At 37.8% G+C, this 21,382-nt stretch overlaps 1 protein-coding gene across 2 annotated transcripts in view; it reads right to left on the minus strand.

The window, feature by feature from the left end:
- The window catches only part of LOC149530566 (non-canonical heme oxygenase HOZ, chloroplastic-like), a 98,018-nt gene that overhangs the window by 50,602 nt on the left and 26,034 nt on the right, over nt 1–21,382 (minus strand). For both annotated transcript variants that reach the window (XM_089810640.1, XM_089810641.1), the window contains exons 2-6: nt 7,774–7,947; nt 7,564–7,666; nt 7,294–7,373; nt 7,119–7,196; nt 6,934–7,025 (exon numbers count right to left, since the gene is read on the minus strand). In XM_089810640.1, the coding sequence (XP_089666766.1) occupies nt 6,934–7,025; nt 7,119–7,196; nt 7,294–7,373; nt 7,564–7,666; nt 7,774–7,947 (527 nt within the window). The remainder of the gene's footprint in view (nt 1–6,933; nt 7,026–7,118; nt 7,197–7,293; nt 7,374–7,563; nt 7,667–7,773; nt 7,948–21,382) is intronic.

A 21,382-nucleotide genomic window follows, 5' to 3' on the forward strand; every position in this document is an offset into this window, starting at 1 on the left:
TTCTGAGATCAGATCTGAACTTGAAAAGGCTCGATTATTGGTTTTAAAGGCAGATTTAAGGTAAAATTCTCATTCATTTTTCAAGGTGAAGGTCGGTTTTAAAGGCAGATTCTATTCCTTGTTCTTGCTTGGTTTGTTTCCCTTATTTTCTTCTTGTGCTTTTCATCCACCACTTCATCATTTCCATTGATAGGCTGAAGTTGAGAGATATAAGTGTAGATTTCATAATAGGACATTTGGAGAGGCAGAAATAAGCTAGACCACCCTAGGATTGAAGTTTGGAGATTGATAAGTGTAGTCCATCCTAGGGTAACGAAGAAGCAAAAATAAGTGGTAGTCCCACCCCTAGGATTGAAGTTTGGAGATTGATAAGTGTAGAGATAGGACTTGAAGAAGCAGAAATAAGCTAGATTCCATCGATAAAAAGAAGGTTGGAGATTGATAAGTGTAATCCATATCATTTAGAACCAAGGGGCAAAAATAAGTGTTTAGGATGGTGGATGTTAGTGCACGAAAGAGCCCAAAGAGAACGAATACCAAAAAAGACAAGGAAGACATGATGTCTAAGACCACCTTCTTCTCGAAAGTGAGGCGAATAAGTGATACCAATATCGATACAGTGAACATGGTACAGTTGAAGGACAGATTGAGGAAGGGCGATCCCTCATGGCAAAGAAGATCTACAAGAGCATAATTATACATGCAGCGGCTTTCCCTCCTACCTTGCCTTTTCTAGAATTGGTAATGGAGTGTGTATCCCAGTTTGATATTGTTACCAACTCTGTTATTTTTGATGAAGGGAAGAGAGTGTTGGCTAACATCAGCAGACAGGTGGTCAAAGAAGTATTCAATATTCCCCAGCATAGAGGTATGACAGTGGTAATGATGGATCAAACAACCAAGTTCTTTCAGGGTAACTAAGAGGCCTACTTCATTCATCTAAAGCAGAATTGGTTACCCGAAGGTAAGAAAGGAGTTACCAAGTTGTCAAAGCTCACCAGGTCAAATTTCAAATAGGAGTATAGCGATCTAATTGTGCTTCTCAAACGAATCATGGGCATGGCTCAAGGTATGCAATTCGAGAATTGGATGTACTACTTTATTAATGAAATTGAAATGAAAAGAGAAAATTTGATTGGGCTAGAATTATAAGTGAAATTTTAGAGTTGCAACTTAGGACAGTGCAAAATCAAAAGCAATTCTATATGGGATCCTATCTTTTCTATCTAATTGCAAGACTATATGAAAATCCTGGACTAAAGACCTTAGGAGTGAGTGGCAATGGGTCGGAGTAATATTTAGTGCATGAGTGCTATCCACAACTTCATTTGCACAACACCAAAGATTATAACATGTTTTATGATGGCTTTGCCATGAAGACGGTAAGGATATTACAAGGGACACCTGCTAGAAGGCTCTCAACGGAGGCGGAAGTAAAAATTAAGAAGTATGGGAATTGGTTCGTTCAATTTCCGCAATTCACATATATTAGAGTGGCAGGAAGTACAATTTGTCCCAAGAGACTTCCAAGGTACCCAGCTGACAAGATAGTTTTGATGGAGTTGGCTAGGCAACTTGAGCATTATGAAAAAATGATGAAACTTAAGGATGAGACAGGGATTACCTTCGCATTTGGAATAGGCAATGATACTTGCCCCAATCCCGCCGCCTTTGCAGCTACGGAGAAAGAGTTAAAGTGATATCATCTAGGATGCTATAGAGCAAGATAGGGATTCGATCCTAATGGTCTTATCAAAGCATCTCACAAAAACATGTTCAAACATATTCCTACTATAGAAGATTTTGGGCCAATGCACAGGATGACTTTCATGTGAGGAAGCTAGCTTTCTCAAGATTGTTAGTGGGCATGATGAGGGCAATTAGATGGAGAGGCCTTGATATTCCCGATCAACTAGAAGAGGATGAAAATGTGCTGAGAGGGGATTATGATACAGTGGATGGAACAAAATTGTGTCCAATGGATTGGGATGATCATCAAGACCCTTCCTCAGAGGCAGTTACAAGGACAGTTGATCTACACACTGAGTCATGGTACAATGGGAAGTTAAGGCAATTACAAGGTCGAAAGGTACACCTTACTTATGAAGATGAAACTGGAGAAAGAAGGTCCAATGGAGTCAGTTGGACAGAAAGGTGAAGGCAGCAGCGAGAAATTTGAAGATTGAGAAAAGTAAAGAACACCAAGAGCCTCCAACAAAGAAACAAAATGCAGCACCATCAAGGGGGAGCATAATTGAGCTAGGAGCCAAGAGGTTAATATGAGTGGACAAAGGGTCGTGGTAGAGGTGAGCTCTGATTCAAAATCAAGTGGTTACGGTGACAGTATTGAGTACTCTCCTCTCTCGGAGAACAAACATGGAGATGATATGACAGTCACTAGTAAAGAAGGGGATAGGCCAATTGATATTGAGAAAATAAGTCAGGCGCCCGAGGCCGTTGGTGATGCTTTGCTAATCGAACCGAATCCAGATTTGGGGAGATGCACTGCGCCACTATGGTCAAGGCAAATGCTTATGCCAAGAGGCGAGGTGACGACTATCCAAGCAATTGAAGATATTCAAGGGTTAGTGGGAAAGCAAGATAACAAGAAACAAAAAACAAATTGCAAAAATGGTGGCAAAGGTAATCAGGAGTGATGATGAGGCTCATCAAAAAGTTTAGATTGCTATACCAAAGGTTAGCAAGGCAGTGGATGAGATTGCAGCCCAGGAGTATGAGATAGTAGAGCATAACTTGGGAAGAATCGCAGATAACATGGAGTGTGAGGAGATCTAGGAAGGCATGGTTTCAATTAGAGAAAGGTTGAGGCAGACAAACAAGAGGGTTGTAAAGTTGGAGGCTGAAAACAAGTATTTGAGAGATTGCCAGCCTATCCAGCAATTGCATCAGGCAACCCTTCCACAAGATAGCGGGAGCAATATAAAAGAGATATCGGCTCAGCTACACGAAGTCAAGGATTGGATCAATGTTATAATTCAAGATGGGCAAAATTTTGTGCCTTCCTTTATCTCGACATTGAGGTCATTAGTGGCTATTAGAGATAAATTCAGTACATTTGAAGGTGACTGGAAGGATTTCCTTCCACTCAAGGACTTAGCCATTCCCAGGCTACAGGCATTTATCGAGCTACCAGAGAGATATTTGGAGAGAACCAAGTTGGTAGATGAAAGAGGAATGAGTACGGTGGAGTCTTGGTTTGTTGCCTTGACTATCAGATTGAGGATACTTAAAGAGATATGGAATGAGATTGCACAGCATAGCCCAGGCGTTGACACTTCCATTTCAACCATGTTGGAGGATGTTGGGGTTGCACTTGATTTTGAAGACATCAAAGAGGAGAACATCAATGAGACAGAGTTTGGATCAAGATTGGATGAGTTGGGGAAGGTTACCATTAAGAAGAAACATTTTGGCACCCTTGCCTCCCTCAGTGCCTTTATCAGATATGCAAAAGAATGAGAAGGATCATGAGAAGACACTGCAAGCGGCGAGCAACATGATGAATTCAACTGAGCTCAAGATGAAGCACATGCCTTACCCTCCCATGAAGGAAGTCAACGACAGGCTAGCCACGTTCATTGCCTTGGCTACAAAGATGAAAGAAAAGGGTAGAATTATATTAGATCATTTGATGTAAGCCCAAGTGGCAAATTCTCCTTTCTTCTTGGGTAGCATAGGTGTCTAATTCTGATTGGCTACCATTTTGGTGCCTTCTCATTGGTTGCCACTTTTCCTTTTTTCTCATTGGTCCATTGATGAGGTGGCATTTTCTCATTAGCGGATGGGGTGGCAACCCTAATTAGGGTTTCTAGGATTCGATCTAGATCGTTGATTTTGCCTCTTAATCTCTATCACTGGTTGTAATTTTGGCCTCTATATAAGGCCATTTGCTCTCATTTGTAAAGGGTTGAAGAAAATTGTTGCTTAAGATAATACCAAAATTGCTTCTTTATCATTGTTGTGACTTGCATGGTGATTAAGAACACTTGGTGTTATTGCATGGTTTCTACTTCCAATAGTTAGACTTAAATTTCATTGAAGTTGTTAAAGTAGATTGTATTTCAAGAAAGTTGTTAAGAGTAAGAGTAGATGAAAAGTTGCATGGTGATATCAGTGGATGTTTGATAGGGATCTATAAACTAGGCCACTAGCATCCTAACGGCTGGTTAGGAAGCCTTGCGTGGTAATCTAGTCTTTTTCCCTTGAATCATTGCAGCTATGGAGGTAGAGCCGCTGGTAAGCTTTAATCAAATTTGATCCCCGTCCATTTGCTATTCTTTCCATTCATAGCAGTAAGAGTAAGGCAGCGAGTAGTGTAGTAGTTGGAGTTGAATCAAGAAGAAAGTTAGGAAGGCATAAGTCATTTGAACACACACCCTCCATCATCACCATCAACATTATTTGGTGCTCATATACTTTACAAAGCCAAACATCATCACCATCACAATGAGAGTTCGACAATCCTTGAATGAATAACGTAAACCCGCCTACGTGATTAACCAGCAAATCACATTAATATAACTGAATTAGTATCACAGGTGTAAGGAACATTGGCGTTTTTCTCATGTCTTCATGAGTATTTACTTTTCAAGAGAGGGTTGAGTGTTTGATATTCTATATCAAGTATTCAATTCCTATATGTTATGTAGTGGTACAAAACTGACATCAACACAACTCACATAACCTTGGGCATCTCATGGTGGAGTTAGACTCAAACTTGCTTTGATAACATGTTATAAAACTTGATAGTTGATATATTAAACAAAGGAGATTTGTCCTCCTTAAATAGAGTAATTACAAACAAAGAGTTTCTAAAACATAAATGAACAAACAAAATAGAAACTTCCTAATGACTAAAACTAAGATGACCCTTATGGAAACATTACAATATTTAATAGGAAGGATGTTGAATATCTCTTTTAAATGCCATGAAGAGATATGGCTATGAAAGGTTGCAACCCAATATAAATCGCAGCTAATGTGAAGTAACTAATCGATACTAATGATTAGTTAATTAACTTCAACATCTACTATCCATTTTTGAGGTGCCAAATATAGCAATGTTGTTGTTTATACTTGCTTGTTATAACCAAACACTCATATGGAGACATTGATATATGGATTTTTTTATGCAATATGCAATTGGAAATCTTTGTACTAAATTGTTGTTATTAATATATGGATTGTCTTCTTTTCATCTCCTAACTATATTGCATATATGGCTTAGTCAACATGACTCAAGTCTTGAACACATAAACAGCTGTCTAATCAGTTTGTACCTTTGGATTGCAGACATAATTGATCACTTGGCCTTCTAATGTATCATTCATGTATCCAAGTGAAATTATCAGTGGTACAATGCTTACTCCACCATTCTCATCAACAATCTTTTGACTTTGCTATCAAACAATTTCTCTCATCACTATCTATGCCTCATGAAGAAGCTTGCCAAAAAATTGTGAAGTTTTATAGATAAGACGATTTTCCTGGATAGATATCACTTTAACTTACATGGTGGTTTCCTTGATGTTCTTATTCATATTTGTTGCCAGTTACTGACATGACTCATAATACAGGTGTCTCTGTGTACTGCGAGCTATGATCCTTTATCAAAATTATACAAGAGCAGCTATTTGTAACTACTTAATGTGATGTACAATTATTGCTTAAACTTGCCAACTAACTTGGAAGTGTCCTAGATCTGCCACTTGCAACTCAACTGTTCTACCATCTAAGTGAAATGCGCGAATAGATCTTACAAGTTATCTCAATTGTCCCCAAAGCAGCAAGCCATTGGACTTCAAAAACAATGTCTATTGTACCCATAGAGATATCAAAGATAAAGATATCTAATTGATATTCTTCCATGGAAAACCTAGTGATATAGCATTTCACCAAACAACTGACAATAACCCAATTGTAATCATAACCTAAAATTATAAAGACAAATTAGATAAAACAATTTAGATAGCAACTAACTTGATGAACTTGTGAGTGCTTCCTAAGTCTATCAACACTACCACTCTCCCTTTGTTGAAGAAATAACGTCCCTTTTCAGAATCTTCACAATTACGCAGGAAACAAAATTGTATTGATTGATGCACCATACAAACTGATACTAGAAATTCTAGTAACCCAGCTCGAATATTCTTATTTCAGCTGAATATCCACAAAATATAGATGTAGATTCAGAACACTTAAATAATATTTAGTAGTTTAGAATAATTTAATATTTATGAACAACAATAAAGAATTTGCAGACTGCAATTAGAAGAGTACGGAAAGTACAATATTGCACAGGTGATCTTTTTTGGATTGGGCGGCAGTTAAGAAAACATGTTGCTGCAACTCTATGACATATCAAGACATCCACCAATCATCAAAACAAGAAGAAAAAAACCATTATAAATTATTCTTTGATGCTTCCCAATATCAACTGGAAAGGGGCCGCTTGTCGTTCAACTCTTCAAATAGTCAAAACAGATTAAACTTCCAACTCAATGATTATTTTTAGTTTTAATCAAGGCAATTTTCAAGTTGAAGATATGTTTTTGATAAACCTGAATTCATTTTGATTAAGTTTTAGTCTTCCTACCTTTTAACTTATATTTCTTGAAGGTTTTAATAACTATAAGAGGAACAGTGCTAGAAATAGGGGGAAAATTATAATTGGTTTGTTTGGCTGATCAGTAGTGTTGGTTAATAATTTTGTAAGAGTTTTATGGCATATGAATGGAAAATATTCTTAATATAGCAAACCAAACTGTGATGATAGAAGTTCTAGCAAGAAAGATCTGTAAAAATATGACTATTACCCTATAATATTTATAACAATTGAGGTAATGAACAATAACTCCATGTATCATCTTCTTTTAGATCTCTGTATATGATTCTAAAGGGTTAAATATTGACCTTATTTTATCCATACGATAATAAGAAAAATTTCCCCACTGCTGGCATGTTTCCTGTGGATGCTTGCTTAAGAAATACTTTCTTGCCCATTCCTATAAACAATGAAACATACATCCCTAATTAGATTTAATTTACAGTAAGAAAGTAGTATACTTTTGTGTACTGAATATTCACAAACTCCATACCTGCTTCTCTGCTGACATTGGGTACACATCCCCAAATAAAGTAACTCTTGCATTTGCCAAGCCAGTCCACCCTGGAATCTGTATTAGCAAACAAAAAAACTCTCCATCTCCATTTCAAAAATCATAAGTACAGAAACCACTGAATTTGTAAGTACCAAATACAGCTTAAGCATACCTGAACCATTAACGTGCACCGTGCATCTGCAAGCACATTCCTTGTATGTATTCCAAGTGGTGAAAAGCAGAAAATAGGATCTACATGAAGCATGAAATTCAAATAATAGAAGGTAATCACATTATGCCCTATATTTTGAAAATGCTTTGTAGATAAAGATCCAGACAAACAAAATGAGAACGAAAATATGAGAATTAAATGATGTCTGCAGTAAAGCATGTTTCTATTCATGTAAAATATTGTAACATCCTGAGAGATTCAACACCTTACGTCCATGATCATCAGGCACAAAATCAATCAAAGAACCAAATGGATAACCACAACGGCGGTGATGCATTTCAGACATGATGGTGCAAAGATGTCCATAATGTGCCTGCTCTTGAAGAATTGCTAAAGTCACTATTTATAACTTACAATGTAATACGAAAGTAGAATTTAGATACCAATGAAATAATTTTCCATATTTATAAATTCCCTAACCTGTTCCATTAAATTGCGGACTGCAACTGCAGGATGAGGAAGATCATGAGCTGCAGTTGCACTTTGGACACCTCCTGATGATGGAGTACGGAACAGTCCTGCTCTAGTTCCTCCCCTAAGATTTGAAAACTCCATAGCACCTTTCCAGACATCTGGTATAATATTGGTTGCTACCTATATAATTCAATCAAAGAAAGATTGGGCAGAAACAAAATCAAACAGCAAATCAAGATATATTTGTGCCCTGAGAATGATTTGTTAATTATGATCATGATCCATTCATTGCAGTCAAAGGAAAATATATAATAAAAAATTGGTTAAGAAAAGGATCCAATTTGGGAATCCGATGGGGACCATGGTAAGCAAAACTTCTTTCTTTGAATTTTCATGCATTGCATTGTGAACTTCTTTATTGATGGTCATGATCGATTGACATTCCAACAAATTGATAATCCAACAGATCATACTAAGAAAATGCTATTTCCTAGCCAACAAGTCAAGAGGAATAGTAGGTAAAAAGTCAGTTCAAATGAATTATAAATGGCTTATGAAACAATTGAAAAAATTAATTCTACCAATATGCACTTCAAATATGTTTAAATATATATGAGTTCAAAAAAAAGAGAATGATATTAAAGGATGACAAAGATGAACTTGTTAAAGGATTGTATCATACCAAGTAATTGCTATGTATTTAAACAAAAGGCAACAGAGTTATGAATAATGTTGTGACGGACATGCGATGGTTATCTGATTATCTTAAGCTAGAAATGCAGGAGTTCATACAAAGTACATCCAAACTCATTAAGGATCAGACTCTTCCATCAAACCATTGAATACTGTTTCTCAAAGCTTGTGGGATAGTGGACATGGGGAAGTGGTTTCCAGATGGAAAAAAAATCCTGAATTTTGAGGACAGCTATTAAAATACTTTAGACAAACTAAAAGAAGTTGAAATTTCAGAAAGTAAATACAATGTGCTAAATCTGAAATGACAATGCTCACCCTTTTATTATTTAGGGGCATTTAGCTTTTTTTCCTAGAAAGTTGCCCCTTTCTGTTTTCATGCAATGACAGTTCTAAATAAAGGGGACATCCCTTCCAAATCATCAAGTTCGTTAGAAATGCAACAAATAGAAAATTAATTTTGGTGTTCTGGATCCATCTATTGGACCCATGTTAGCAAAAATGGACTTAAACTCTAGATAGTAAATATTACAACTTTTTGTTTTCCATACACACTCTTGGGAATATGTCCCATTAGAACATTGTATTTTATACTCCAAGAACCAATGAGTTTAACACAATGCAAAACCACAACTGACAGTAACAAGGAGGATTATGGACACAATGCGACAAATTGAAAAATAATTTTGGTGTTCAGGATCCATCTGTTGGACCCATGTCAACAAAACTGAATTTTTAACTATAGCTAGTAAAAATCACAACACTATTTTGTCTTCCATACTGGCATGCATGTGATGAAATCTGCATCAAAAAGTTTGTTTTCCCCGCAGACTGGCAAGATCACTACTCTAATAACACTATTATGTCCTTAGCTACAATATTTGTTTTACAAATTTTCAAAAACAAAACACAAACCCTAGCACTTTTTGATGCTTGTGATCTCAATGTGGGCAAGGTGAGAGCATCCAGTAGCTGGAATGTGAGCAACAAGCAACTTATTTCACTTAATACTGGCAAGCCACGCAGTTTATAATTCATGTAAAACTCGAAGATGAATATGTTAACTCCAGCAGCAGACATCCCAAAGCAAAGCATGCAATCATAAAAGTGGAATAAAAGAATGCAAATCTTGGTAACCACAGAATCTTATCTTCATTAAAGCTATAAAAGGACGTGTTGTGATTCATTTTCCACTTGCTGAAGAATGATATTGTTATGTTGTTGAATTGAATTTGGGTTCTTTCACAATATTTTGAAGGAGAAAAACCCTCTCAAGATTTCTAGTTTTGGTTTGGAAAATAATCCCTAGCTAGACTGGTGAGATTTCATTTCAGAAATTGACGTTGTGTTTCAAACAGATTTTAGTTTTGGAATCCAGAAATGGAGGTATTTGATGTCTTCTGGTTGCAGATATTAGTGATGTAATTAATGATCATCTTGCAGAGATTTTTTGAAGGGCATTTAAGGGAGTTCACTTGTGTTGGCCATACCATTTCATGCTTGTGGCGTAACACTCCTGCTGGATGTAAACGATGGTGTCAGTTTCTGAGTTCTATTTCATTTGTTGTTTGAATATTCCTTTTTAATTTTTTTAATAGATTGTACAAATAATTTGAAGCATATTTACCAATATTGGAGGCTGTATTATTTACTCTTGTTGGTTGTAAAGGCTTCCTAGAAGGTTGGCATGAAAGTTTTAGACTGAAGTGCCTACTTTTTGGAGCTCCTATCATTCAAATCGGTGATACCTTGGAACTCTCTTAAATTTCCAGGCAATTTTGAATTGGATGGATTGAGTTTTAGTGAACCCTGATGATTATATGTATGTCACATTTGAGTTTTGCATGATCAGTTGCTAGATTGTAGGATCATAGTTTGAGCTTTGTTCAATTCTTGCATGACAAATTTATATCCTCTTAGAAGATGGTGCTACTCATAAATCACTTGTTCAATTTCCACTCCTATTAGAATGAGGTGCTATATTTGAGGAAGAAGCTCCTATTTTCTTTCTTAAGATTTCATGGAAAACTCACTCTTGGAAAGATTCTCATTTTTGGTGCCTTACTGAATATGTTGGTAAAAAGGAATCAAGGGAACTATTGAAGGTTGGATTCTAAATTATTTTCTCTAGATTGTGTTTATATATTGATGTCGTTGATGTCAAAAGAAGACTATGATCACAATTGAAGTCAAACGAATCATTGATGTCAAAGAAAACTTAGAAAAGTCATGGATGTCAAAAAAATGGAATAGGAAAATCGTCAAATGGCAAGGGGCACACATTGCTTCAGTAAAATCATCAAAGGATGGCAAAGGATGACCGATTTTGTTTATGGAAACACTATAATTATTGTCAAATTTATAGAAAAAAGAGTTAAACATATTGTTTCTTTAATAGAAGGAAGTGTATGACCAGATACATAATTATATATGGAGAAATAAATTACCATCACTTCTATATGGCTGACCCTTCTAGTGTTGTTTCCACCTTGGGGAAATTAATAGAAATTGAATTAATAAGTTAGCAGACCTACCTTGCCTTGGTGGCCGACCTTGGCTATGTATTTGCCAAGTTTGAGGATTAAAATAAAATATTTGCATTCCAAGATAGGTGCATGTGTCGGGTATAAATGACAGCAAGTCTATGGTGAAAGAAGTATGCAGTTTACAAAATATCTTCCTGATACAAGCAAATGTAAGAGCAGATTTGGAGCAGATGAAAGAAAAAAATTATAGCAGACCTTCAAGGTGTTAATAGAAGAGGATCTGAAAGGCTTTCTAGGTTCTTGTCAAGCGGGAAACAAATCACTTGCTGATGCAGCGAGAATCCGAAGGTACCCCTATTGGAGGTAAATTGGATCCCTGCAAATAACCACACAGCAGAAACACAACAACAAAGCAACAACAATGCAGGATATGATACCAAACCACAACTCTTTATTCATAGATAACTGATTACATGCAATATGCCCAGCTGTAAGGCCTTCCGGGTTAGGGCCAAATTCAACAGAAATTACAATGACAGTTCTGCAAGATCCCACAAGATCCAACTCCACACACCAATCCCAGCTAGTGCAGATCCACAACTGGATAAGAACACCAAGAAGAATCTACACTTGTACCCTCAAGTCCACCAAGTTATTTTCTAGTTCTCAAACTACAGCTACTAGCCCTTCAAAGTTCGCATCCTCTTCTCCCAGATGGATCACTTCTACCTAAAGACGCTACAAGACCCCCTACTTATACCCAACTAAGCCACAAGTCGGCCCAGTTCATTACAAATTCAAATTAAATCCCTTACATGATATATATGTTGAGTCACAAGTCAGCTCACAGACAACTCGACACCTCTAGGAACCCAGACCAAACTAAGCATCAAGGAAACCAAGTCCAGCATCAGCCAAACCACAAGCACTGCTAAGCAACCAGTCCATGCCGAGCACAGTATTTGTCGAGCAACCAATAATTGCCAAGCAACCAATACATGTCGAGCAACCAATACATGTCGGGCACATAGAAGACACCGAGCTCCAACGATGACCGAGCGCCCTTCAACGACCGACCACCTTGGCCAACACCACCTCCAGTAGCGACCGAGCACCACTCCCTCTATAAAAATGCTTTAACCTTTGGAAACCTCAGATGCCCCTGCATCAGATTCTCAAGGTACATAGAAAAGTGTGTCCCACATTTTGATGCCCAATGAAAATCAACAACCATCTTCATCTTCACCAAAGGCTTCCACTCCAACAGGGACAAGACAACCAACATGCAAATCATCCACATCAACATCATTATGTCAAACACCAGAATCTCAACCATCCAGTTAGCATGCTCACTCCCAAGAACAAACTAAACATAATGCTTCATCAACAAGTCCACATCCACAGCAGCAACTAGTGAATCCACACCAACAACAACAAACTCCACATCAGCAACAATATGTAGATCTCAATCAACACAATCCAAACTCACAACACCTGCAATCTCATTGCTCACAACAAGATGCTCTGCAACATACAACTCACCACCAATAGCAACCAGATCATCCACGACCGAGTGCTCTACAACCTCCATGTCAAGCTCAATCGACTGGTCATGAAAACCAATCTCCATCCCAGCATCAACAAGGTTAGGAATATCCTTGGCAACAACCTCCAGTTGCTCTGCAAGTTTTGCATCAGACTCCACCAACTGATCAACAAAACCAAACTTTTCTACCTCGACCTTGCTATGCCATCTTCTCTCTCGAACAAGTCTTCTTAACCGGCTAGACAACTCTCCTTCAAATCAGTAGACTCCAGCTCCACAAACATCTATGGAATTCCTTCCCCATCCCATCCTTAGCTTGATCAGCCAAGCTAGCTTCAAACCGAGCAAACATCTCAGAACACCTCCCCTCCACCACATCACGGAGATTCACAATCATCCCAGGGTCCAATCCTCTTGGAGCCATCTCCCAAGATCTTCACAAATCCTCTGCAACAAATCCTTCCCACACACCTTGTGACAAACCCGAATTGTTTGCAAGTCAAATCGTAACCTAACACCTCGCACGAACAATCAGGAACCAAATCACAAGTTCGGGAATACAGATCCGCAATCCACAAACTCTCTGCAATCATGCCTCAACAAGATCAACCTTCCATCTTTGCATCCATCGATCCATCTACAAGTCCTCTTCAATTGCAAGTCAAAACCACGATCTGCCGCCTCGCAACCAAGAGATCTAGAACTCCAGAAAGAACAATCCACCACCAAATCAAGATCTTCTCAGATCAACTTCTCTCAACCCAAGTCCTGGTGCAAACTACCTCAGCTTCGACGCTCAATTTACACACTCAAGAACACCTATGCTCTGATACCACCTGATGCAACAAGAATCCGAAGGTACCCCTATTGGAGTAAATTGGATCCCTGCAAATAACCATACAACAGAAACACAACAACAAAGCAACAACAATGCAAGATCTGATACCAAACCACAACTCTTTATTCATAGATAACTGATTACATGCAATATGCCCGGCTGTAAGGCCTTCCAGGTTAGGGCCAAATACAACAACAATTACAATGACAGTTCTGCAAGATCCAACTCCACACACCCATCCCAACTAGTCCAAATCCACAACTGGATCAAAACACCAAGAAGAATCTACACTTGTACCCTCAGGTCCACCAAGCTATTCTCTGGTTCTCAAGCCACAGCTACTAGCCCTTCAAAGTTTGCATACTCTTCTCCTAGATGGATCACTTCTACCTAAAGAGGCTACAAGAACCCCTACTTATACCCAACTAAGCCACAAGTTGGCCCAATTCATTAAAAGTTAAATTAAATCCCTTACATTAAATATATGTTGAGCCACAAGTCGGCTACAACATAAATTAAATACCCAAAGTCGGCTCACAAACAACTTGGGACCTATAGGAACCATGACCAAACCAAGCATCAAGGAAACCAAGCCGAGCATCAACTAAACCACAAGCACTGTTGAGAAACCAGTACATGCCGAGCTCCCAATGCATGTTGAGCACAGTATCTACCGAGCAACCAACACATGTCGAGCAGCCTATACATGTCGAGTAACCAATACATGTCGAGCACATAGAAGACACCGAGCTACAACAACGATTGAGCCCCCTTCAACGACTGAGCACCTCGGCCAACACCACCTCCAGTAGCGACCAAGCAAGAATCCTATAAAAATGCTTGAACCTTCCGGAACCTCAGATGCCCCTGCATCACTTGCACACACGAGTAATCAAGGATGAAGGCTCTTAGCTCAATTTGTAGTTTCTTCCATTTGTAGTGTGTTCCCTAGTTGTTTGATAGGTGAAAATGGAGTTGAGCAAAGGTTCTTGATCCAAACAAGTTTTATCCTTGAATTTGTGTAGGAACGTTTATTTTGGGTGGGTGCTAGATGTTGTGAAGCTTTCAAACCTTGGCCCCATTACAAATGGGGATCCCTCTTTTCGCTTTTCCAGTGGGTTTAGTTGGTTTTAGGAGTCTTGGGTAGCAAGAATTTCCAAGGCATAACAAGGTTGTGAGATCAAAATTTGGTCAAGTCTTTGACTTTGGGTTTAGTCTTGGCAACCACAATAAGGTAAAATATGCTAAGTCTGGGTTGTGCAAGAAAGTGAGGTGTTTGAGTAAAGTCTTAGGAAGGCATTTTAGAGTTGACGAAAAATCCAAGAGCTCGAGAAAAATTTTCCTTTCTTTAGACATGGAAACTCAACTTTTAGGGAGGCATGATGAAGACTGAAGTGAAGTTTTTAATAAACCTCAAGAAGAATATGAAATGAGTTTGAGGTGAGAGAGCAAAATCCTAAATCCTCCAACCACTTTGATGTCCACTTAAAGGCAATCTTCCTCACCATCAAATTTCTCACCTCCTATTGAATGTTATTGTAGAATGAGGGAGTTTGAGTATAAAGGTTACGATGGCAAAGGGTACTCCTCAGTGGAGGATAGATTCCTCCCTCTTGGGAAGATAAAATCCTCAAGACACTCAAATTTTCACCCCAACTATAAGCAAGTAGAATCCGCAACCAATATTAATTTAAGCCTTGGTGAAAAGTAAGGCTTGGAATGTGTTAAAAGTCTAAGTTTGAGTAGCTGAAAACCAAATTGAAGGGGTAAAAGGGGTGACATGAAGGTGTGATATCAAAATTTATCTTCTATTTAGGGCATATTCCACCCTCCCCTGAGGATTTTATACTTTCACCTATCAAATCTCTGCCTAAGAACCTTTACCCAGTGAGTTGTACTTAGAGCAAAGATGAACATTCAAAATATCAAATGAAATGCCCAAGGTTGGCCTTTAAGCTGGAGATTAAGTTAAAAACGAAGTTTCATTGGTTTGAGCATTGCCAAGTCGTCCCGCTTTGAATAACATGCCCATTCAATTTACCAAATTCATATATAAGGGGTTCAATCCATATCATATAGCATCAAGAAGTGGTGAATTGCTTGCCAATAGACAGCGATTTTTCTTTATATTTTGAGGCTGAAGAAACAGCGAATTCCCCTTTCTAACAAGCAGCGAGCTATTACCTAGTTGGCAGTGAATATGCTCCAATACGGCAATTTATCTTCATTAGTGTGCTGAAAAATTAATAAGCACCTACAATCAACTAGATGGAAATAGGGTCTTTGAAGATGACAATTATGGGCAGATCTTTCTCCGAGATTCTGATTGGAGAAGGGTAAGGAGTGGGATTTGAACTGCTCCAATGCAAAAAACATCTAACATTTCCAGATCCCAATCTCATTTAAATTCATAAGGCAGATTTGAATTAAGACTCATCTGCATTCAAGCTGAAAGTCTGGGTGTTTTGTGAAAGATATCGGAATCACATAGAGAAAGTCTAGCAATGATGAGAATTCAAGGACAATAAGAACGGAAAAAAAATCTTATTAGGATTCTCATCTAGATTTTAAAAGAAAATTGCAAGGAAAGAGCAGTTTGATCTCAAATTTGAAAAGATTCATAATGGCAATAGGAAGAAAGTGGAATCTAGAGAAACTTTATTTCAGGAAAATGCTAAATCTTTCTTTATTTTTTGTTTCTTCTCATGATTATATGATCTTAATACTTTTCTTCTCTTTTGTCTTGCAAGGTGGGTCATTCAGGAGGAGCTGAGAGATATGCAGGACTATCCAATAAATTTCAGATTGAGATCAAAGAAAAATTGAAAGATCAAGTCCCCAGAAATCAACTACATGAAAACAATATTATCACCAAGTTCACAAATGCAATCATGTTCAGATCAGATTGAGATACAACCACAAGTTTGCAAATCCAAGTCATATCATGCAATGAGGAAGATTTTCAGAGGATGAAGATGGAGGAGATTCAAGAAGCGAAGGAATTTAGGAATATGAGCCATCACAATCACCCACAAGAAGTTGATAGTTTCGGAAGAGTTGATCAATGTCAGAAACATTGAGTATCAAGGGATATATTCTCTTCATAAAAAAATCCTTCCTAACAATCAAGCAAGAAATACTTGCAGTTTCAACAGACGCATCCCACAACCCAGGATTCAAAGCACATGTTTTTAAATAGATCTACAAGATAAAGTTGATGAGGAAGCACTTTGTTGTCTATTCCAATCAGAAAATTCCAGATTTAGGCACATTCAATAAAACATGTTAGGTGTCCAATTTTCTAATTGGCTATCAAAAACATTGTAATTTTCTTATTGGCCTGTGAGTTGGTGCCTTTATGTAATTGGTTGATACTATGGAAACCCTTATTAGGGCTTGTAGGGATGAATTCTAGCTCTTGGTTTTGGATCAACCTTGGCCCTTCATTGTAATTGAACATCTATAAAAGGCCAAGGCCTTCTCATTTGTAGTTTATTAGATTTAGACTAGAGTAGGCTAGCTAAGGGAGAGACTTGATCAAATTGTTGCTATGATGGTATCAAAGTAATTGGTAACTCGTTGGTTCTTCATGGTGAATTACTTAGTATTGCTCTGAAGTGTTGTATGGTTTCCTCAATCTTTCACTTGGAACAGATTTATCTTAATGTTGAGGTAGTTTAATTGAATGAAAGTAATTGTGGATGTTTCCTTTTTGGGTCACTAACCTCTTGCTGATTGCTAAGTGTGCCTTGTGCGGTGAGCCCACTAAAGCACTTAACTTTAATTGATATTCAATCTTTAGTTTGCATCCATTCAATGGAATTGAACAGGAGATATTGATGTGAAAACCATTTGATTTTTCCTTACAAGCTTGCAATAAGTGGGTGAAGTCATTGATCAAGTTGCTTCTAGTAGACTCCAAGTCCATCCATACTCCATTGCACTCATACTGAGAAGTAGAAGATGTTTAAGTTTGAGATGAAGTGAAAATTAGAAAATACTATGTTTTCTTTGTCCATTGCGAACCCAAATCTTAAGAAGTGCAAATGGTAGATATCCATTGAATGAATAACATAGGCCCCCTAAGTGGTTACCAGCAAATCGCATGTAATGTCCCCATTTTAGCAGTTGACCAAGTGTGTGTCCGTTAGCCTTGTTCTACATGGTCCCGAGGGCTAACGAAAGGTTTAATGGGATCTTGGAGTGTTTTGGCCTAGTCATTTCTAGTTTGGGCCAAAACGAAGTTGATTTACTCAGTTTCAGGAATACTTACTATTTTTAGTAAGTCGGCAGGACACAGTGCAGGTCAATTTTGGTGATTGGATTTGATACTCCTCGGTGAGAGCTTTCCGATGAGCTATCACTCGCATTATTCGGTGTCTGATTGCTAATACATTTTAATGCCTGAAGTTTTATTAAAGTAACGTCTAATTTAATTGTAAAATATTAAAGTGTTACTTTAATATTTATTTTATGGGGATGTGTACCCAAGGGAGACATAAGGGGTATTTTAATATATGTTTTATATACTACACATCTTTTATCCCACATTGCCCATATGAGTTGAGCGGACCCTTGGAAATAGAATAAAAGGAAGCATTTGTGGCTTCATTAGCCAGGTTGAATATGAGAAGAAATTGGTGTGTGAGTTGCAACTCCATTCTTGGCATTTGAGGACGTCTATCCTCTCTTGTAATATTCTAGACGTCATTCCGTTGGGGTTTGGCCTTTGGAATTCTTTATTATTGGCTTCATTATCAGGCAATTTAGTTGCATTTCCAGCTACAGGCAGATTTTGTATTTTGCTCATATCTTCTTCACTACTTTTCCGACGCTTATGCCGCTTTGAGGGAATGATATTACGAAGGTAGTGGACTGATTGAAGGACAAAGCACTGTAGCAGCAAGTTCGAAAGCATGGGCTAGAGTATTATGTCAATATTGCTGAAGTAATTAGTGAGTTGATAAATCTGCCATGTATTTGGTTTTATGAATTTTGAAAATAATATTTTATTAGCAGCAGTTCATTTCCACTTTGCATATTATTGCAGTTTCTTTCTTGTTTATGTTGTATGATACCAATTCCATGCACAAAACACAACAAACAAATAAACGTTTGATTTCCGGAATTATAAGGGGTTTAACACATTAAACGGAGAAATAAGAGGTTGAATGCAAACTGTTTGACAAAATTCCTTTCAGCAAATTGGTTTAGTTTTTTGGGACATCCAGGGGTGCCCATTACATCGCATTATTTCACTGAGCGAGTATCCACAATTAAAGGAACCTTCAAGTCAATTCATGATGCTACTTTGCAACCTTAGCATAAGACATGAACTTTTATCAAGAGACGATTGAATATTTGGTGTTTCATCCCAAAGCATTAAGCATTTGATTATGCATGTTGTAGTGGAACAAAACTAGCATCAACAGGTGGCTGGCAAGAGTGAGGAAATTATTGGAAATATTGTAGTCATTGATGTGAAAGGAAGAATGTCATCACGATTGATAGATATACTCAAAATGACTCAAAACTTGCAATAAATTGGCACTGATTTATTAGCATTGCTCTATAAAATGTCTACAACATATGCTCATGACTTCACAAAAATTCATTCAAGACTGACTAACTCAGAAAATAGACTTCTATTCAATAAATTTTCGGACCCTACCACATGGCCCTGGTTACTCTATTATAAGAACAAGGGCAACAAACAAGCTATGAGCCAGGAGAGACACTTGTCCCATTTTCACTTGACATAAAAATTCTTGTTACAAAAGAAGATGTTGACAGGACAAAATAACAACCACTCACCAGAAACATTCTTCAAGTACACTTTGCAACATGTCCTTTAATTCTGATACTTGGACCCGTGATTGCCAAGCAAATGGCTGGAGGTGGCATTTTTCCCTTCAAAAAGATATAATGCTGGCACGCGACAAACTGCATATCATTCTTTCAGTCCCCAGCATACATCTTGACTCAATCATTATATTCCTCATCAGAGGTCCAATCAAAACTCATGATCTCGTCTGATTTCTTCCTGTATGGGGTATATCTAACAGCACATTAATTTACTTCTTTCTCAAAACTGTCAAAAAAAAATACTTGTACTGATGATCTTGTCCATACTTGCTTCCAGGTTTCCAGCATAAAGATCATCACAAAATCTCATCAACTTTGGCCTCCATGTTTTCTGTAGCTTCATCTTTTGAGGCCTGCAAAGATTCCACATTCCCACTTTAATCCATTATACCAGGTAGGAGAGTATCTTTCATCCCATTGAAAGTACTCATTAATTCCCTCATCCTAGCTTCAATGTGCTCAAGGAGCATCTGAAAATCTTGCAAAGTATTCACAAAATGGAAAGTTGGTTGTAATCTGAGGGGCCTCTCCTTATGGTGTTTAGATGCCAAGTTTATTAACCTCAAGAGTGACATCTCTTTGTATCCACTTGTCATACAGTGGCTTGACAACCTCCTTGTCTATGTAAAAGTTATGCCAAGCCTCAAAATAAGGAGTAACAAGAATGGATACTCACTAACTTTTCATCCACCTTCTCAATTAAGTGGTATAGAACTAATTGAACAATCTCTTTCTTTTAAGCATCATAAGCATGCTCGCCTTCAACTAACTTTTTCTCTAATTCTTGGGTTCTTTGTTTCAACTACCCCTTAGAGGCATCAACCGAACAGTCAACATCATCAATACTTTGTGGAACAAGGGAATTGGGAGAAGTGGCCTTATCAACTGCCACTGGTGTTACAACATTTGAACTTGATGGAACCGGCGTTGAGGAGGAAGATGGGAGAGATGCACATGTAGGAACTAGAGCCTCCAACTCTGCAATTCTTTGTTGTAATAAGGCAACTTGTGCCTCCAATTCCACACAACTCTTTGATACTCTGGTGGTTCCTTAGTTTGTGCTCTTTTGTTGCTCTTTCTCCCTTCTGGTGACATCATGTGCCATTCTTGCAAATTCCATTACAACTTTTTTGGCATCTACACCCTCAGTATCTACTGCTCTTTGAAATATAACACTTCCCCTCAAATGAGAATTGATATTTGTAATGTTTGACTTTTGTGTGGCTGAGGATAAGGACCAAAAGGCAAGTGTGGCATTGTCATTGTTGTAGCAGGCACCCTTCACAGCAAGATTCACTTGCTCAGCTTCAATCCCATGAATGTTCATGCTCTTCCTGACAACATCAAATGCAACAGCATCAGCAATGTACCATTCTGGAAATATTAGCACTCTTGATTGATGCACTTGTTGGGTGGATATTTTGCAATCGACAATTTTGGGTAAAAATTCAGTCGCAAAATAGGATGACCAGCCACAGCATGTGAGATAGAGTCTCTCCTACCTTAAAGGGAAGGCTCTCCCTTCTCACTATTCCTTGGATCAACTCAAGGTAAGCAAGAAATTGAGAGATTTATAAAGAGGGTGTTATTATTATCCTTTCTTCTTAACTTTCAAGAAAGGATCCACTTACTCGTAGAACGAATAATGGGCAAGGTAAATCTTTAATTACACTTCTATCAAGAGCTGAAAATAGTGATACCGATAAATCTTCACTAACTCAAAGGCTAGCTAAAACATACCGGTTTGGCTCTAAGTCCGGTCGTACTTCTATATGGTAAAAGTTTTACAATTAGAGCACAAAAACTCCTAAAAGTAAGAACAATCCAACTATTTTGCGAATTAAGATGAAAATACAAGCCACAAACAAAGCTTCTAGCTATGGATTTTCACAATTGTTCCTGGTCAAAGCTCGGGCTTCAATTGTTTCTTAACTCTCTATGCTCTTTTATTGAACACACAATAATAACATGAATCAAGACAATAGTCACAAATTATAGTCAAAGCTTCTAATTTGTTCTATCACAATTGCTTCCAATCAAAGCTTCGAATCCAATTGCTTCTTTTATTCACTTTTCTCCCAAATTCGTACTACACAATCAAAGTTATGCTTGCACAAATGTGGCAGAGCTTTCTTGCATACAACAAAAGATAATTTTTACAATGAGGGGGCACTCCTTTATATAGGC

Source organism: Cupressus sempervirens, chromosome 11 (genome assembly GCF_028749045.1).
Source record: "Cupressus sempervirens isolate cs-2001-9-10 chromosome 11, ASM2874904v1, whole genome shotgun sequence".
Taxonomy (NCBI): domain Eukaryota; kingdom Viridiplantae; phylum Streptophyta; class Pinopsida; order Cupressales; family Cupressaceae; genus Cupressus; species Cupressus sempervirens.